Genomic DNA, 19086 nt, shown 5'->3' on the forward strand with positions numbered 1-19086 from the left:
CGATTCGTTAAGGGAAATCTCTTCCGCAATCCAACTGTAAGATCAAGTAACACGATTAACTGGCGCGCGGAATTACCAAAGTTTCTTCTCAACAGTTACAACCATCCTCGACAATCCGTTACATGGAACGTGTAACTTGCTGCTTAAAACAACAATTTTGTTTACACGTGATCACGTCAGGTCTAGTGTCACGTCATAAATAAACTGCAGAAGTATACTTACGAAAGTATATCGAAAAAATCTGAAATAAAAACTCGATGAAGTTAATTTCATTTGCAAAGGAAGACGATACATCATTTTCGTGAAAATTATAATTAATTTCCATTATGAAATTTTCGTTATGAAACTGACGCTTCGTACCAGACATTCAAATTAGAAATCTGAATTTTAAAAATGTCGACTGTGAGCATATAGAATGTTCCGCGGAGCAAACAGGTACTTTCCTTAATCGATATCGACAGGAATCTGTACATCACAGTTTAAATAATATTTTTCTATTTTTTTTATGCACTATACCGGAACCCATTCATTCCATTTTCTCAATGTGGTGATCGTGACGGGTTAGTATGTCCTATCGTATTTACAAACACGTGCGGCGCGCGTCGAAGATAAGAAGAGGATTTCCGTTGGCATACAGTACGCACACGAGACGAGATCATCTCATCGAGTATATGTATAAAAAGCTGTATTGTTGTGTAACAAGAAATTTCTTTTGTGTTCAGGACGGAAACGGGCACCCCAAAGGTATGTATGAAATTGAAAATGAACCGGGAGCAAGGCATTTAACGTAACGGGAAGTTTTCTGTTAAGCAGACGTGAGCGCCTCCTGTAAGTTGCGCAACACAACCGCGAGGTCTCTGCACCGTTGCAACTTTTTGGCGCCAACTGACATTCCGAGTGCACACGGCCATTTAATCCAGTTTCCCGCGACAATTACACACCGAGATCAGTACGTACAGGATCGGCGATATTAACAACGGTCGTTCGACTTGCGTTGCAGTCATAAAAATAGTTTCACGCCGGTTGTTCTAAACATAACCTCGGTATGGTTTCAGTGCCGCCAAGGAAAGCAAGAAAACGGAGTGCTCCTGCTCCTGCCTCCAGCAACGTAAGCCAACCGAAACAAATTAAGAAAAAAGAAGGTGAGTCTTACATTTCGTTGGCTTTCATTAACCCTTTGCACTCCGTTGTCCCCTCTCAGGGGACATCGTAATTCCTGTATATGACTAAACATTAATGTTTATTAGCGATTTGCAACTATTTCTCGATGTCTACAAATCCACATAAATCGAATATTATTATAATAATATTATACATACATATACATATATAACGTATACTATATAATAATCTAAATGTTCATAAGCGCTGGTAGGTAACATCCATGATGGCGCGGAGTGCAAAGAGTTAATACATTTCGATCGATTCTATACACGATTTTTGGCGCGGAAACCGTGGGAAATTATCTGGCGGGAGTATTCTCTGCAACGTAAAAAAACCACGATGCAAACGTGTTTCAGAATAACGATCGATAAAATTGTTAGTCGTCTCTATCTGAAATCGGAATGTTACTTCCCCGTTCGGCTTTTGTGTTTGTCTAAACCGTGGAAAATGAATTTTCGCAACCAACTTTACAAATATCGTGCGTCGGATTTGTGCTGTTAAACGCGCAGTTATGGAAGGTCGAAAATGTATTTATACGTTTGATTTTCTGTGGGGACACCAGCCTGTAAGAAGGTGGCTATTTCATATAATTCGAACGTTCTATTATTCATTGAAATAATGTGATCGTCTATAAACGTTAATTATTTACCGTTTGAAAAGGAATAAAGAAAGAATGAAAATTTCAGAGTCAGGAAAAGAAAAGCAAGAAAATAATTTTGTCACATGTTAACCAAGAATTATTATTCTTTCTATTCACTTATATCTATGATCTAATACTTGAATCCACTGTGAATAGTGTAGTCTGTCTTAATTGGTTACTTACATGCAATTTTGGGTTTCTGTTTCAGCTGTAAAGCCTGACTTACGCCAATCTCGAGAGGCTGGTGTATTACTAACATTTGGACAAGGCGATGTGGGACAGCTTGGCTTGGGAGAGGATGTCGTTGAGAAAATTCGACCAGCTACTATTCCTGGACATGACGATTATGTAGCCATAGCAGCCGGTGGCATGCACAATGTGTGCCTCAGGGAAACAGGAGAGATCTTAACTTTTGGATGTAATGACGAGGGAGCATTAGGACGAGACACTTCTGTAGATGGCTCTGAAACCAAACCAGATACTGTAAAACTGCCTGGGAAAGTCATCCAAGTGACTGCTGGAGACTCCCACAGTGCTGCTTTGTTAGAAGATGGAAGAGCTTTCGCATGGGGCTCTTTTAGGGTATAATTTTGCAAACTTTAATATTTCTATGATTATTTTTATGCAAAAACCATTAAATCCATTTTTGTTTAATAGGACTCTCATGGCACTATGGGTCTCACAGCAAAGGGAAATGAGCAAGTCCCAATAGAAATACTGCCAAATGTAAAGATACTTAAAATAGCATCAGGTGCTGATCACTTAGTTTTACTTAGTGAGCATGGACAGATATACACATGTGGATGTGCAGAACAGGGTCAATTAGGTAGAGTTGCTGCAAGAGCAGCTAATAGAAATACTCGACGCGGTATGGATCCGTTGTTAGCCCCGGATTTAGTCAAATTTCATATTAAAAAGAAATTAGAATTCAGTGATATATGGGCTGGAACTTATTGTACCTTTGCTAGAGAAAATAATTCAGGAGACATATATGTATTTGGTCTAAATAATTATTATCAGATTGGTAAGTTCAAGGGAAACAAACCATGTATAGAACAGTAACATCACCATACAATATAAATGGTTTCAGGTTTGAAGAATCCTACGACACATTTTCTTCCGCAAGTAGCAAAGACCTTTAGTGGAAGGACTTGGAGACATATTAGTAGCGGACAGCATCATACCATTGCTCTCGACGATTCTGGTCAAGTGTTTGTTATGGGTCGCAAAGAATATGGTCGCCTCGGACTTGGTGCTGATTGTTCGGATGCAATGGAATTAACGTTAGTTCCTTCTTTAAGTTCATGTGTTGATGTAGCTGCGGGTAGTGCCCAATCATTTGCTGTTACTGGTTCAGGTATGGCATTGTTTTTATTGCTATCACTTAATTTATTTCCATCCTATGTTACCATATACATAACTTTGTAGGAGAGTTATATGCTTGGGGTATGGGTACGAGTGGGCAACTAGGTACAGGAGAAGAGGAAGATGTAGAAGAACCTGTCTTAGTAAAAGGCAAACAACTCGAAGGAAAGAAAGTGATTCGCGTGGCAGGCGGAGGTCAACATACGTTAGCGTTAGCAGTGACTCCTTGAGTAGGAGAAAATATACATCGGTTAATCGAAATGATTGTTTAAATTTGATGTATCACTATGTGACCAAATTTGCACGACAAAATCTATGAGTTATCGCAAAAGAGAGATTGTAATGAAGAATATTTTTCACGATATATTGTAATTTTTGGCATTGATAAAACAAGATACTTAAATCTGTACATAAGTTGTTATGCCACTGAAAATGACGTCATTGTGTTTGTAATGTTTAATATATAAATAAACATTTTTCTACATACAAGGTTCCAACAAAAAAGAATATATCAATGATTTTATAACCTTTTTAAAGGAATAATATTGAGAACTTCCTACTTTTTAACTTTTCGATTTTATAATTTTAAACAAATAGTTAACGATGATAAAGAGATATTATTTTATTCAAATATATATAACTAAATACAGAATAACTTTTTCTCGTAATTTACGCTAATCTTCCTAAACTACAGAAACTTTATGAACAGAAATATTGATATTGCCATCTAAAGATGAATGTTTCCATCATGACTGGATTATCTACAGAAAAGGGAAGTATTAAATGCACAAATAAAGAAGTTACATTTACCATTTACTTAACAAATTGTAGCTTTATTTAATTTGCTTTAGGCTGTTCTGCCACTTTTCCTGTCAAGAAGTTTTCTTGTTGCACAGAAATCTGAGTTAACTTCTTCCCAATACGTTCATGTACATCCAGATATTTGGCAATGCAACGGTCCAAACATATGGACTCCCCTTTTGTTAATTCAGCCTCAACATATTTTGGTGGGATACATTTTCGATGGCAAGCTGATGTCATACGACTGTACATATCGGACATCATTTCTATCTCTAACTCTTGCACCATCTTCATCTGATCTTCTCCGAGTTGGGGTAAGCCAGCCATGTTTTAATTTCTTTCTTTTTAATTTCTAAGAAGTACTTTGGTTTTCAATATTAGCGTTTCGCAAACGTCGTCTTTCTTTCATTCTTTCATATCGTCTCGCATTTACATCCCTTCTTGACAATACAAAAGAATATATTCCTACAGCAGCAGCCAGAGTCCTATAAAAAGACACCATAAGAACACGTGGTCGTTCGATAAATACATAAAATTATTGCAAGATAATAAGTAAGGGTAAATGTATTGATATCAGTTGTTTTCAATGAAAAGTTAATTTGCGCATATTATCTAATAAACGGAGAACCAAGAAAGATCACACGAGAACAGTGCTCACGATTAATTTACTTGCACATACCTACCATCCAATCCCTACTTTCGTTACAGTCTGAAGACCCATACTTTTTTATCTTACTTTAAATCATACTCTTGCATTACAAGTTAATAAATTTGTATACCTTTTACAATCATGCAACCATGTGCCTACAAGATCATGCGACCATGTGACCCCTCCAAACTTGCAACCTATTTCAACTAACTCACTAGATAGAACAGAGGATAATTGAACCACGGGTCAAACGACAACATGAAGTTGGTCTGAATATACACACTCGGATAAAGTTGTATCGATATAGGTAGTAGGAGCGAAATATGAAATAGCAAAATAAGAGTTTGGTGTCTTTATTTTTACGAAATACGATCCACAAAATCTGTTTCACATCACGTGTAATTAGTACATTAGTTCATTACTATGCATATATTGATGTATAATGCCAGAGTTATATCTATATTAACTTAAATGCCCGTATTAAAAATGCTAGAAATTAATACTGTTGCATACACAGTATTTATATCTCTTTTATCAAGGTAATTTAACAGCTAGAGAATATTTCAGTGTATAGAAATATTCAGGAGATTCTTTTCTTCTTTAGCAAAACGCTAAAACTGTTCAATGATTTAGTGTCAATTTCTTCCACTAGATAACGGCGCTTATCGGTTTTATCTACAATGGTCAAACAACGCCCCTGGACATAGCGGCAAGACGATGAAATAATCTAGATTAATTGTTTTCGGCCATATGGCGGTCCATACTGATTTTCTATTTTAAGCTGCATTGACCGATTTCACCATCTAGCAAAAGAATGGGAAACTGTCGAGTTTTCTACCATAGCAGAGCTATTTTGATATTTTATATAAAATTTATAATTGCTGCCAACTAGTGGCGGAAACCAACACTAAATCGTTGAACAGTTTCAATGTTTTGCCACTGCATCTAATGGCGCTATTTAAACTTTTTCAGGGACAGATGATTCATGCCGTTTTTAACATAGTCTCTTAAAAGGTAAGCGGTAAAAATCATGTCTTAGATATTTACAATGTTAAATCAGATCTTTTTGCTTAATGTAGACAGAGGGGAATTTCTTGAACATTTCTATACTCACAAAATATTCTGTAGCTAAAAATTACTTTGATTAAACACGATAATGCTCCGATTATCCGCTGTGTCGAGAACAGAAATAACAATTGTTCTCCGTTATCACTTCGACGATAGTAAGACAAGTTCAAACTCCACCGAAATTACAATTATTTGCCTTGGAATGATACAATACCGAATAGTAATGTAATTCGGATAATCGAAACTCTATTGTATTTAAAATTTGTTGACTTATGCGTTCAGTACACCATATTCCAGTTATTTATACTTAAAGTACACCTTAATAGTCTTGTTAAGTTGTCAACGTAATAAGGATTACTAGTCCTTATCAAATTCTATAGTGATCAATCTGGCAGGATTAACGACTTCAGAGAATCTTCAGGGTGTATTTCCAACACTGCTGTCGCTCCAAAATTAAATGGCACTGCGATTCCGCCGTCAAGAACTAAACTACCGTCGTAACACTGTGACCTGACTGTCAAATTGTTACAGAATCCACGAGAACTCAAACATTTTGGTACAGGCCATATGTCGGTCACTATCATGTCTCTCACAGCATAACACAATTTTAATTCCTCTGTAATTTTAAAACATTAGCTAGCATTCCATTGTATTAGTGTTAACGTATTAACACTTACCAGCATCGAAACGCAGAGTATCATTAAATCTGCTGCAAATATCTTCAATCTCTTTCTTACTATACTCTCTCTTATCGTCAATAGTATTAATTATTTCGCGCACTATTTGCGGGTTAACGCTGTTTATCGCCTTGTGCCAAGATGTCGATCCCGTCCCCGTGCTAACGCACAATCCCGAGCTTTTTACAACATGATATTTGTCATCGTTATTAACTTTTATTAGCAGGTCGCTTGTTCTGGCCGACAAAGCCTCTGCTATGAATACCTAGACCAGAAGAATCTTGTTAATCGCTGAAAATTTTGGAAAAAATTGCTGTACGAAACTGTGATTTACTTCGTTCAATGCTAGCCAAGGCAAACGTCTCTCTTTCGGTAATTTGTTGCTGTTTGGTTCATTGGGGATTTCCGCATTAATTCTGTAAATGAAATTCGTGAATGTTGTAAATATTTTGAAAGATGTTATCTGTTGTATAAATTGTTTAATTTTATTACTTTCCGCCGGTAATAATGCGACCCTTTTCGTGCGTATGAAAAGGAGGGTCCCAGATATCATCCCCCAACAACGTAGTTCGTATTCTCCTCCTCATTAAGACTCGATAATGACCAGCCTCCAGCATTTCAAAAATATCGGTTATTCTGTTTGTATATTTCGGCGGCAGCAAAAGATAGCCCTCCGATCCTTCCGGATACGAGTTAATACCAATTATCGGTTTCTTGTTGTCGAATATCAAATTCGACGCGAGCAGAAACGTACCATCGCCGCCGATAGGAAGAATCAGGTCGGCCCAGGAGAAGTTCGACTGATCGAGATTCTGTCTGAAAGATCGTCTTCGTTAGCCGTGCTAATATAAATCGTCACATACGAAAAATCGAAATTACCTATTTATTACTCTGTATTCTATATTTTTCTTCTTCAGCAAATCGATCACCTGTTGCTGCACATTTAAAGTCGCGATATGGCCAGCCAACATGTGCTCATAATCGCTACCTCTTTCCAACAACCTCCTCTTCAATTCCGCCTCGCTCAGATCAGGTTCCCGCAACTTTTCAAAATAATAACGGGACAATTTGCCCACGATCAACACACGCTTCGGTACGAAGCTCGATTCGTTCCGAAGAAATTCTCGGAAACCGTTGCGAGCATTATGCTTGCACGGTTGGAGAAATTTCAGTGCTTCTGTAATTAAAACGCGACTGCTGTTCTCATAAGGTTCTATGCGATTGCACCATTATGCGGATCTTTGTACAAAATTAAAACTATTTTCATTGATTTCAACAAACGTGAGCCAAATGGAAATTTCTTCCTTTAATAATTTCAGTGAATCGAAAATAATACGCTCATGACTTTGAATTTTTGTGTGCAAAAATATGCAGCATATCAACGAGGTAGATTTAGGGCACATTTGCCCTAAAAAGAATTGCCATAAATGTGCCCTAAAACTGCTCCAACTTTGTCCTAAATCTGAAGAAGACATACGCTATTAATTTGCAACCTTCTTTCATTTTGTCATGTTAATATTCAGTGAAATACACTAATTAACTGAAGCTTATGTTGCTTAACTTGTTGAAATATTGTTTAAAAACATACATTGAAAATATATCTGAGGTTGAATTGAGCATTGTTCATAAATTCGCTAGTAATTATAGTGAAGAATCCTACGAGGCGAAAAATACAAATAGAATATGGCGCCATTTGTTTCAGATGGAGCTTCAGGCGAACAAATACGCGAAATAGTGAGACCGCAAGCACGATAAAGGCAGATAAGCGATATTGTTTGCTTTGTGACTCGTTCCGCATGCGCTGAGGTATACCTCCCTTTGTCATTGACTGTGAGGGTTGTAGTTTTCAGCTGCGAATCGTCACCCAATCAGGGTGCAGCAATTCGTTGCATTTTCTCAATTCAAGAGCCTCATTTACTCCGGATATGGTTCTTGAATTGAGAGATTACTGTACTTCAATTAATAGTTTCTTAATCAACCATTGTTTACAAAAAGAGGTCGCTGTAATCAACCTCGACTGTTCAAGTCGGTACTGCAGATAAATATGGACTATGCGAGGCCGTAAAATGTTATTTGACTGTTCTTATTGCTTATTGGTCGTGACATGATTACTAATTGCAAATATACGCGACACTCGTTCGATTTATCTTGCATAGTATCGTTATACTGTTTACCTTGCAAATTGATACAAATTGTTCCGTATCATTGATGAAATCAAAGTTCAACTATATCGCGCAGCTACAAGTAATTCATCGCGTCTGTCTTTGTTCAAGAAAACGGAATCACCGGATAATATGCATTCTAATATCATTTATACTGACATCTCGAAGGTCGATAACACGAAGTGTTTTGTTTAACTAGCATTCGTTCCAGACAGCTGACGACGCGCGTCCGTGACGGAATTAAATGGTCAGGTTTCAAATTTACTTACTGGCAGTTTTACGAAGATGGCCGTACGTCGTCATGGCATCCTGTTCGAAGAGTTCACTTTTGAATTATTTCTCTCGAACAATGCAACAATAAAAACATTAGTCGTGTCGGAACGTTTCTAACCTCTCTGCCGGCGACAATACTGGATACCTAAAATCACATGTCAGCTCGGATACTTGCGTGTTCCTCGAATGGCGCGACAGAGAGATTAATTATCGAGAGAGATAGCGAAAACGCAGTATGGCGGCGGCGGAAAATCTGAATGCTTATTGTCTTTATTTTTTCCCCGGAGACAGGGCAATGTGCAAAAGAAAATAAATGGATATAAATCGTTGAATAAATATTGAAATACTGTATATTTTTCCGCGTAGCTGTAACTCTAGTTGTACTCGCAATATGGCGGCCGTCGGAAGTTCGAAACACTAACTGTCTTCATCGTACTTGGAAGAAAAATAATTCCTAGCATTTTGAAGATAATGTGGAAATTTATAAATTGAATGAATAAATATTGATATCTTTAATTTAATGGGTATTGAAATAAATATTATTTTCAGTCGGAAAGTATGAAGATAATTAGTATAGGCTACTCTGACAGGAAAAAATTAAAATGGCTGACGAAACCGTTCAAGTCACTGAAGAAAAAAGTCTTTTTATCGGTAAAATAAGTTTCCTATAGCGCATAATCTTCAAAACAAAGTTCATTTCGTAATTCTCTTTAAGCAGAATTTTACTGTTGTATGAAATGAATGAAAAATCAATAAAAAAATTAAGGAAATTAAAACATTATCTTGATGCGCGTCGAGCGACTCAAATAACTCACAGAAAAAAGATTTCACTGTACAGATACACGCTTCGCTTACACTTTATTAATTCATTTGCAATACATTAATTAAGTCTGTTTAAATAGCATCGAGGCTACCTAACGTACGCCTTCGTTTTATACTATAGACAATCATCTAGCTTAAACACACACGCATACGCACGCACTCTCTCTCTCTCCTTCTGTCTTTCGACAGGCTTTCTTTCGTTCTGCTGTTTTCACACGTTCTTTCGTTCGTTCTCTCGTGCCCTCTCTTGTTCTCTATCTCTCGCTCTCTCGTTCTCTCGTTCTTATCTCATTTACGCGTAATTTTCTCCATTTCTCTTTAATTCTGTTCCATTATCGATATCATTTATCGTTATTGTTATTACCATTGTCATTATCATTATATCATATAATATACCATAAGATCGACGTTAAAAACTAAAATTCGTATAAAAAGCGTCGTTATTCATACTAACAATGTAACTGTACTATTTAAATAATAATTGAACCTTAAAAAATTATTTGTTCTTGTTGGTGGTGGTGGTAGTAGTGGTGGTGTGTCTGAATGTATGAAGATGTCTAATGCATCGGCTATAATACGAGGGTGCAAGGCGTGCATAAAGTGACGTACACATTTTTCACGCGTACTCTCTCTTTCTCTCACTCTCTTTCTCTCCTCTCGATTTTCATGTTTTAATCGGACGTGGGACCCGAAGAACATCCGGTGAGATCGCGAAATGCCCCGATGTCGCGCTTCGAAATCATAGATCAACCTAAACATCGTTATGTTCTAATCGATTCTCCTGGGAGAAAACAATGCGTTTGTTCGATGATTCGCAAAACTGCAATCAACAAAATGGAGAAAGAACGAAACGTCCGTCGATAATCGTTCGCAAATGAACGTCGCGATGACATTATGTAATAGAAGCGCGTTTTACTCGTTACGATCTCACCGGGCTCGATCGTTCCACGGTCGCACACACCTGGACAAAGTGCATTCGTTGCACCGGATCCAGCGCACCCTGCAGCGTTCTTAAATCGTCGTTTTATCTCGTAATCGTTTCACGCGGCATTTTTTTTAATAATCTAGCTAATACTTTTACATACTACGAATGTTTAGCACAATCACTACGGCCGAACCACTTCTCTCGATTTCCTCATTCTCGCTATCTTCCGCTCTCGCTCTTTCTCTCTCTCTCTTTCACTCTCGCTCCGGATCTCTGTAATCTTCGTTATTATATGTATAACTATCCGCTATTACGAGCAATAATGTACATCAATTACATAAAAAACAAGATATCATCGTTAACGGTTCTTAGTCGATCGTCTGTTGTCGCGCGATGGTCACACTTACACAGGAAGGTACCGCGGGTTATTAGAGACCCCCCCCATGAAATTACTACCGACACCATCATCGTCGTGTTTTCCATGCTCAGCCCGTGTCTCATACAAACACCCCGACGCACGATACATTACATTCCCCGGGTTGTTTAAAAATCTCGTCTGCCTAATCTCGTCCGTCGCCTGCGTGGGTACACTGCGCGAAATTTACGTCACTATAGCCCTAGTCGATAAACTCGAACGTCGTCGCTTGTTTCCATTAAAAAAATCTCTCGCACTACGGGAACAATAGAATTCTCTTTTTTAAATCTCTTATTCGTTTACGTCGACAACGGTGTGCTCTCCTCCCGCGATTGAGAACCGGATAAAATCGGCAATGCTCTCGGATAAAATCGGTCTCGGTTAAAAAACCACCATCGTTAAAAGCGATCGGCATTCAACGGCCCGACGAGCGCCAATCGAACCCCCTCGAATAGTATTGCTTTGTCTTAACGCGGAGAGAATCGGTTTTCGTTGAAGTGTTTTTCGCGATCGTTGAAGACAACGAAAAGCTGCTACACTATTTTCCCGTGGAATTTTCACGCTCTAGTAGTCTACGGATTCGTTCTCGTTTAATGAACAGGAGGCTTCTCCTCCTCTCTCTTCTTCTTATTCTTCTTCTTCATTTATTTTCGGCAGTGAATTGAATAAAAACAATGACTCGGGACAACGTACCCATTCGAACTTTGCAGTGTACGTTCAATGATCACGGCGAACGTGAATTTCGCGAGAACGTTCGAATCCGTCGTCTGTTTCTCGTTTTCATTCCGCTAAGTTGCAGCGAATCGTCACGTCCCATTATTATCATTTTCAACCGTGACTCTAGTATACGAGAAAGCGAATCGAACGAAAGCAAATTATAAAATCGTATGAAAGATCTCCGTGGAATGGCATTTGAAATATCGGTCCTCGATCGACAAAGACTGACTTGACTGACTTGACTGACTGACTGCTTACTGACTGACTGACTGACTTGACTGACTGACTGACTGACTGCTGACTGACTGCTGACTGACTGATTGACTGACTGACTGACTGACTGACTCGGTCTCTATTGTATCTTGCTCTGTAGCATAAAATGTTACCCTTTTGTCTCCGTGCTGATTCGATCGCGCGTGGGCAAACAGGTGTTTGAAACGTGTGGTGGTGAGTGTTGCAAAATGTATCCGTGTGACGTGACTATCTATATAGTATACATGTACACTATATTCATTATTTATACATATATATATATAGAGATTTATATATATATTTATATACGTCTCTTCTCTGTATCTTTTCACATTCATTACTTTGCAAAATATTTCTTTTGCCGAAACCGGTCTCGGCACTAAGCCTGTATGATACAATTTGCGAATTACACAATTCTCTCTCGCGCGCTCTCTTTCTCTCTCTCTCTTTCTCTCTTTCTTTCTTTCTCTCCGTTTCTCTTTCGCTCACTTAGGCAAAAATTCTTAAACTCGGGTAAGTACAGTGACCATCGTCGTGTTTTCCATCCGACTCTTGGGCTTCAAATTTCTCTGGCTTCCGGCAGACGGAGGGTTTCCTCCGCGGACCGGAAGTCGCGAGTCCCTTAGCTCCGTAAAACGGTATTCTACGGAATTTCTCGAGAGAGTCTCCTTCTCCGTGAAGCACCTCGGCTTCGAAAACGCTCCTAACTTGGATACGATCCCTAGCGCTTCGTTTAAATACAGAATTTTCGCTCGGCGGAAGCCGCACCTCGACGAGTTAGGAATTCGAACGGAGGAAAGGCTCCGCCCTCTGTCTTCCGTCCGTTCGCTACGGGAAGTTGCCAGCCGTTTAAGAAGGGATGCTTCGCCAATAAGGGAGGACTATTTTCTCGAGTATCGAACCTGTGGTAGTAAACGCGAGAAGCGCCGCCGACGCGTGCGTCGTTCACGCGTATTTTCGTAGGAGGAGGCGAGCGGGACGCGCGCGCGTTAACGACGAGCCCTCACAGAGTGTTCGCACGATTCGCACGGGGTCTCTCTACGGTAGTCAGTGTCGTGGGGGTCTCGTGGAACGTTAGAGTCGGCCGCTAGAACGAGGCCGACCAGCGACACACGGCGATCAACGCGGGGGTGGTTGATTAGGTTGATTGGTTGATCGGTTGGTTGGTTGGTTGGTCGGTTGGTCGATTGCTCGCCTCTCAGTCTCAGTGTTTGACGACTTCCAGACGACGACGACGACGATCTTCTCTCGTCGGAGGAGGAGGAACAGGGGGAGGGCTAGCCTTCTAGTAGTAGAAGTGGGCAAAACTGTTGCAGGTGTTGCGAGATCGAACCGAGCCTCAGCTATGTGTTTGTGGATGCGGAGGTGGCGCGCCGGTAATCTCGGTCCAGCGCATTTCGAAGAAACTGCGCATCCCGTGTCCCGCCTTGCCCACGGGACTGTCGTCCTCGTTGAATACCTCGCAGTTGATGAACATCTGTCTGACATCGGCGCAAAACTCATCGCGAGACTTGTACCTGTATCGAGAAGCACTCGTTGGAACATGTTTGTCGGATTTTGGTCCGTTTTTTTACGTTTTTTTTTTTATTTTGTAGATCGAAGCTGACTGACGGGATTCAAGTTAGAGAGCTTGCTAGATATCTTAGAGATGGGTGGTATGTGTGTGTTTTTTTGGTCTTATTTATAAATGGACTTTTTGCTTTTTTTAGATTTTTTTTAGTAAGAAGTTTGTTTTTTTTTTTTTTTAGTTAACTAGGGTAGTAGTCGTTGGTACGCGTGCAACTTACACGGAGTCCTGCAATTTCTTCTTGATCGTACTGAGATCCATGGGCGTTTTAATGATTTTCTTGTAGGTCGGGAACTGTTTGGTGTTCACCGGCAAAAGGAACGGCCAGGCCTCGTCCTGTTGCTCCAACTGTTCGAGTAGCACCTTACACGGAGCCAACTCTCGTTGCTGTTTCTTCGTGAGCGTCCTATTGTTCCCCTCCTTCCGTGGCGACGCGGTAGGGGTTGCCGGTTCCGATGAACTGACGTCCTCTACGTGCGTGTTCGATGCCGTTGACGGCGTTGGACTGCGACGCAAAACAACAGAGAAATTATTTGCACCGTGTAGCTTAGCTTTCTCTTTCGCAGGAGGTTTTTTGTTTGTTTGTTTATCCGTTTTTTTTCGATTCACAAAAGCTTCTGGACGAATGCGCTAAGACTCGAGCGTGTTTTACGTTTGTTTTTTATACTTTTTTTTTTGGTTTTTACTTTTTTGTTTTTTGTTACACTTTTACTTTCTATATATGTACTTTTTGTCCGTTTGAGACGGGTACGTTGTTCTCGATGGAGTAGTTATCTCGTCTCTTTGACTCTTTCGTCTCTCGTCTCTACTGTTTTATTTTGTCTCGCCATGTTTTTTTTTTATTTATTTATTTATTTATATATTTAGGTTTTTTTTCTATTCCGCCTCTCGCACACTTCTCGCCGTTCGTCCCCTAGTCATTTTCGAGCAACTCATAGAAGCCGAAGGCCAGCTCTACACCGTTACGACGAATTTCTCTGAGAAACTACCCATCCCATAGTCCGATGATCGTTAAGCAACACGCTGCACGAGGGGTACAGGGTGTCCCTACGAAGGGACCTGACACACGAGATATAGTTCTAGTTCACAGGGCGCGTCAGTGGAAACGACGGGGGGAAAAGCCTAGTTCTCTATTATATCGGTGATGTGTCTCTCACACACACTCTCTCTCTCTTTTTACGTAGAAGCGTTATTACAGCTAACACCTGTCGTGGAACACCCTGTATACGGTATATAAATACTTCCATACAACAACAATTTTTCTCTTCGACGAGTGTACGACACGAGCCGAGGATATATCTATATATGCATATATACATAAAATTATATAGAAGTCGGTAGAATCGCATATATATATATAGTGTGTGTTTACGTGTGTATACGTTCGTTCGTTTCGAAACCGTTTTTCTCTAACTGTACTCTTTATTCGTACTCGATACGATTGAAATGATTTAAGTTCACCATTGTTCGTTTGTCGGGTATTCTACTTGGTATATCGTGAGGGTTTCAAGCCTGGTATCAGCTCTGTGTTTTGTGTGTGTCTGTGTGTGTTCTGTTCCGTCTACTTGTACATTCGTAATGAAACAACGTTGTCAAGCCAGCGAGTCGACAATGTTTGTTTGGTTTTAACGTAATCACCTAGCTGGTGGATGATCTGAACTTTCACTTTCTCTGGTGCCTCCCCCTTTGGTATGACTCCTTCGACTACTATTCCTCTTCTTTGGTTGTTTACTGTGGCAATTTGAACAATACCATTTTCCCCTTGGCATCTGAAACCATAATATAGCGTCAGCCAATGGACTCCCGTACGCGTTTCACACGATAATCCTACGTAGGATAAAATTGGAATAATTTACGACTGGTTTCGGTAAACATGCAATAAATGTCACTCACTTTTGGCATAACAGGATTGTGACAGTCGGTATGATAAGCGCGTGGGCAGAGTTCGCACAGCACTAAGTTTTTACCAACCCTCTTCCCGCACACCAAACAGTTTCGTTCGCCTGTAGCTTTGTTCATGCACTCGTGACAATACCTGAAAACGATTAAAGCGATCTATCAGTGTGGACAAGATGGGGTTGGTTAAGTCACAAGGGAAATAAAAGTACATTTGATAAGATAAAATAGCAATTTATTTGGTTTCGTCGAATTTCGAATCGGGCGATACTCACCAGTCACCATCAGGAATGTTTTCCATTTTTGGACGGAAGCAGTAAGTATGGTAGCCACGGTCACAGCCATCGCACAGTAGCAACTTGTCCTCGTTGTCTCCGCTGTGACAGAACTGGCAGTTCTGTAACAGAAAAGAAAGCTCTCGCAGTTTAGTATATAGCATGGCATACGATGTCTCTATGTGAAACGAAAGTGTGACGTTCGAAATGTTTAAGCGCCGTTGGTAAAGCGTTCAAAAGAACAAAAATATTACATCGATGCAATAAATGTTAATGTAAAGGAAAAAAGGATCATTCACCGAGGCACAATTAAAATGGGATATAAGCTGATGTTCAAATGTATCCGGTTAACAAATAACTAATGCTAATGCTGTATATTTACATCTCCATCGTGCAATTCGATCCCTGGTTACCTTGTGAAAATCAAATCGGATACTTCGAACAAAACGAAAAATCGATTCGATATGCATTTCGTTTGGAACAACAGGAGTAACAGGTGTAATAAATAAACAACGAAATCAGATACTCTGCGGAAGGAAAAATACGAAGCGTTAAAGGAAAATATTACTAGATGAATAAAGCGGCATATTCCTTGGCATGCTACCGTTACGTTAGACTCTGACCACCATCCGATGCATTTTAACGCATCATATCTGTTCGTAATCGCCGGAGCATTATCAACACACGATTTATCGCACGCTTGTATTCCCATTGATCAAAGTTGAACGGAACAAACGATAATATAACAGCTGCCGCATCGATCACACCCGCAAATAGATTGGCGATAGACCTTTTTTCATTCGAAACGTACATAATATATGTATATATATATAATATAATATAATATAATAAAGAAGTGCCACGCGAAGAGCATTTCGTTTAATATGAACAACACAACGAGCCTTCAAGTGAGCCCCTGTAGAGAACCAACAGTCAAAATTAAAACCGATATGCTCCCTGTGGTTCACTGTGTGCGGGACGGGCGATAGTTTTACGCAAGGAGATAAAGGATAGCTTGGTTAGTAAGTTAGTGCGAATACCCACAGAGGCCTGAGAAGTAGTCAATAGCTGATTGTACTGATTGGTAGCTTTGAGTGAGACGCAGCGGTTTCGTAGCTTGACGCAGACCGAGTTTCTAGCTGGTGTTAGACTCACAGCCTTCATGATGCTCTTGTCCCAGGCGATGCTGGCCTCCAACATGTATAGCGCCATGGCGAGCTGAGCCGACGTGTGTGCTCGTGCCGTTGCATCGCGCCAGTTGTTCAATCCCCGAGGCGTTGTCTCCTCTTGGGGTACCGGGGTCTGACTGTTCTGATCCGAGTTATTCGAGCTTGCATTCGCGGCTGCTGCTTGTTCCGCCTTCAGGGCTGCCAGGTTTGGATCTCCGGTGCTAGAACATCATAGGTCATTCGAAATCTCACCCTCGACTCAAGGCACTTCGCGATCACAGTGCCGCGTTCGATGGCAATTCTCCTTACCAGACTCCCAACGGCGGCTTCAGGTATCTCCTCTCAATCGCTGCCTCCAAGGAGAGTAACCTCTGCCGCGCCTGCTCGACGGCGCTGATCTTCTCCATCTCGTTCAGCTTCTCGATCTCTTCGGCCTCCTCGGTGCCCGCCCGCGGAGGGAGCTTCCAGCCTTTGACCTGCATGCTGGCGTTCGCAACCTTGTCCTCGAGTGCCTCGACCTGCTCCAAGAGCTGTGCGTCCACGCGCAACGCGACTTGCTCGCTCCAAACCTCCGGGTTGTCCGGCTTCGGGATCGGTGTGTCGGGTTCGTCGGGTGTCGCCTGAAGCTCGGTAGCGGTCAGATTGCCGGGGTCCACGTTGATCCTGCCTGTTACGGCCAGGAAGGACTCCATCGTGGCCCACGTTGTGCGCTTCAGCTCCTTCTCGCGCACCCCGCGCGAATGGAGATGCTCCAGAAGCTCTTGAAACGTGTCGACGTCCGTTATTCTCCACCAGCCGTACCGTAGATCTAAACATTGATTTGATGCAGTTGTTAGTTCGGTTGTTCCATTAGCTTTGATAAGTTAGTTCAGCTAAAAAATGTAGGGAGTTCTACCTTTCGGTACAGGCTTGGCTTCTCCAGGAGGCGGCAGGCCGTGCACCTTCAGGTACTCGAGCTGCACCGCTTCGTCTTGGGTCAGAATCAAAGGTGCCGGACTGTCGCACCTGTCGTAGTTGGGACTAGCCGGGGGTGGGAATACTGGTATTCTGAGTTCAGTCGGTTCGGCTATCCCGAAGATCTGTTTGGTGCTAGGTCCGGGTGTGTCGCAAGTCTCGCGTGGCAGAATGGAAAACCAGCTGGGCTCGTTGCTGTTGCCTGCGATTCGAAATAAAAGCAATATTAACAGATCCATAGCCGGGGTAACAATTGAACTAATAAAAATTAAATAGATTTATAGTTTTATAGAAAAATATTATAACTTAGATTAAGTCAATTTGGTATTAAATATCAAGTATGAAGAAGCATGAAATAAAAAGAAATTTGTAAGCTGAAAGCCATCCTGAGTAAAAATAACACTAGTATTATATAAAATGAATAAATAAACATATTAAAGCATTTGTAGCAATCAGCCCGATTTAAAAGAAATGAGATGGGGTCTTACTTGAAATGAAAGTGCCATTGAGCTCCTTGCCGTTATGAAGATTGTTCACATGATTGAACTTGTCGCCATTGGGAATAGTCTCGACGATCTTATCCTCCATCACTTTCACGGGCTTCATGTCCTCGTCCATATCCTCGTGCTCCTTCTTAGGATCCTCGACTATGACGTCCACATCCATGTTAACCACCTCGGTCTCCTGCTTGATCTCCTCGGACGTGACGTTGGTTTTCGCGTCGCTCATGCCGTCGACTTCGTGCTTCCTCTCCTCCTTGATACTCGTAAAGTTCTCCGTGCCGCAATTCTGCACATGTTCCTTCTTGCAGTTGACGTCGTCCATCTCCGACTTCGTCTTCTCCAACTGCGGCTTGACGTCCTCCTCTTGTTCGTTCGAGTTGTATTTCTTCTCCTCCTTGACGTCGTTCGGCGCCTCGTTTTCCCGATTCTCGGAGTTCCCTTTGGTATCTTCCTGCTTCGCTTTGGGCTTCTCCTCGATCGGCATGTTTTTGTACTTTTCATCCAATTCCGCCTGCAACTCCAAGGTCTCCGGCTCCGCGCTCTCCATGGCCTCGACGAAGATTCCGCCGGCGCACGCGAGCTCCCAGTATCTTCTCCAGTACCTGTCCTGGCCGAATATGTGCGCGCGGAGCTGCTTCGAAGAGCTGTTCAGCTTCTGCAGCTGCTCCTCCGACTGCTTCAGCAGCTTGTCCAACTTCTTGCCGAGTTCCTCGCCGGATAAATTCTTGTCCTCCTCCTTGAACGACCAAGGGGTCAGTAGTACAGAGTCTGGAAAATTAATATCTCGAAGAC

At 41.2% G+C, this 19086-nt stretch overlaps 4 protein-coding genes across 12 annotated transcripts in view; 1 reads left to right on the forward strand and 3 right to left on the reverse strand.

Annotated features, from left to right (window-relative positions):
- Positions 1-848: 848 nt before the first annotated feature.
- On the forward strand, positions 849-3658 carry Rcc1 (Regulator of chromosome condensation 1). Its single transcript, XM_078192505.1, has 5 exons — positions 849-1142; positions 2013-2386; positions 2462-2828; positions 2895-3161; positions 3233-3658. The coding sequence occupies exons 1-5, from the start codon at positions 1046-1048 to the stop codon at positions 3397-3399; spliced, it is 1272 nt and encodes a 423-aa protein (XP_078048631.1). The 5' UTR covers positions 849-1045; the 3' UTR covers positions 3400-3658.
- Positions 3659-3766: 108 nt separating this feature from the next.
- On the reverse strand, positions 3767-4865 carry Tim10 (translocase of inner membrane 10). Of its 3 annotated transcripts, none has more exons than XM_078192509.1 (2): positions 4750-4865; positions 3767-4455 (listed from the first exon to the last, which is right to left on the reverse strand). In XM_078192509.1, the coding sequence occupies exon 2, from the start codon at positions 4295-4297 to the stop codon at positions 4007-4009; it is 291 nt and encodes a 96-aa protein (XP_078048635.1). In that variant the 5' UTR covers positions 4298-4455; positions 4750-4865; the 3' UTR covers positions 3767-4006. The 3 variants fall into 3 exon arrangements, with proteins under 3 accessions (XP_078048635.1, XP_078048634.1, XP_078048633.1); XM_078192508.1 differs by having other exon boundaries at positions 4654-4813; XM_078192507.1 differs by having other exon boundaries at positions 4650-4813.
- A 102-nt stretch (positions 4866-4967) lies between these two features.
- On the reverse strand, positions 4968-9428 carry LOC144476008 (NAD kinase 2, mitochondrial). Its single transcript, XM_078192506.1, has 6 exons — positions 8796-9428; positions 7244-7541; positions 6857-7180; positions 6699-6780; positions 6365-6629; positions 4968-6303 (listed from the first exon to the last, which is right to left on the reverse strand). The coding sequence occupies exons 1-6, from the start codon at positions 8827-8829 to the stop codon at positions 6071-6073; spliced, it is 1236 nt and encodes a 411-aa protein (XP_078048632.1). The 5' UTR covers positions 8830-9428; the 3' UTR covers positions 4968-6070.
- Positions 9429-9633: 205 nt separating this feature from the next.
- Positions 9634-19086, reverse strand: part of LOC144475575 (bromodomain adjacent to zinc finger domain protein 2B) — a 257990-nt gene continuing 248537 nt past the window's right edge. For 4 of the 7 annotated variants that reach the window (XM_078191602.1, XM_078191601.1, XM_078191599.1 and 1 more), the window contains 9 exons: positions 18280-19030; positions 17733-17993; positions 17147-17645; positions 16713-17058; positions 15669-15790; positions 15391-15532; positions 15136-15266; positions 13718-14002; positions 9634-13447 (listed from right to left, as the gene is read on the reverse strand). In XM_078191602.1, coding sequence (XP_078047728.1) covers positions 13270-13447; positions 13718-14002; positions 15136-15266; positions 15391-15532; positions 15669-15790; positions 16713-17058; positions 17147-17645; positions 17733-17993; positions 18280-19030 — 2715 coding nt within the window. In that variant the 3' untranslated portion in view covers positions 9634-13269. The remainder of the gene's footprint in view (positions 13448-13717; positions 14003-15135; positions 15267-15390; positions 15533-15668; positions 15791-16712; positions 17059-17146; positions 17646-17732; positions 17994-18279; positions 19031-19086) is intronic. The other 3 variants (XM_078191603.1, XM_078191604.1, XM_078191600.1) reach the window with 1 other exon arrangement.

Source organism: Augochlora pura, chromosome 10 (genome assembly GCF_028453695.1).
Source record: "Augochlora pura isolate Apur16 chromosome 10, APUR_v2.2.1, whole genome shotgun sequence".
In the NCBI taxonomy this organism is placed as follows: Eukaryota; Metazoa; Arthropoda; class Insecta; order Hymenoptera; family Halictidae; genus Augochlora; species Augochlora pura.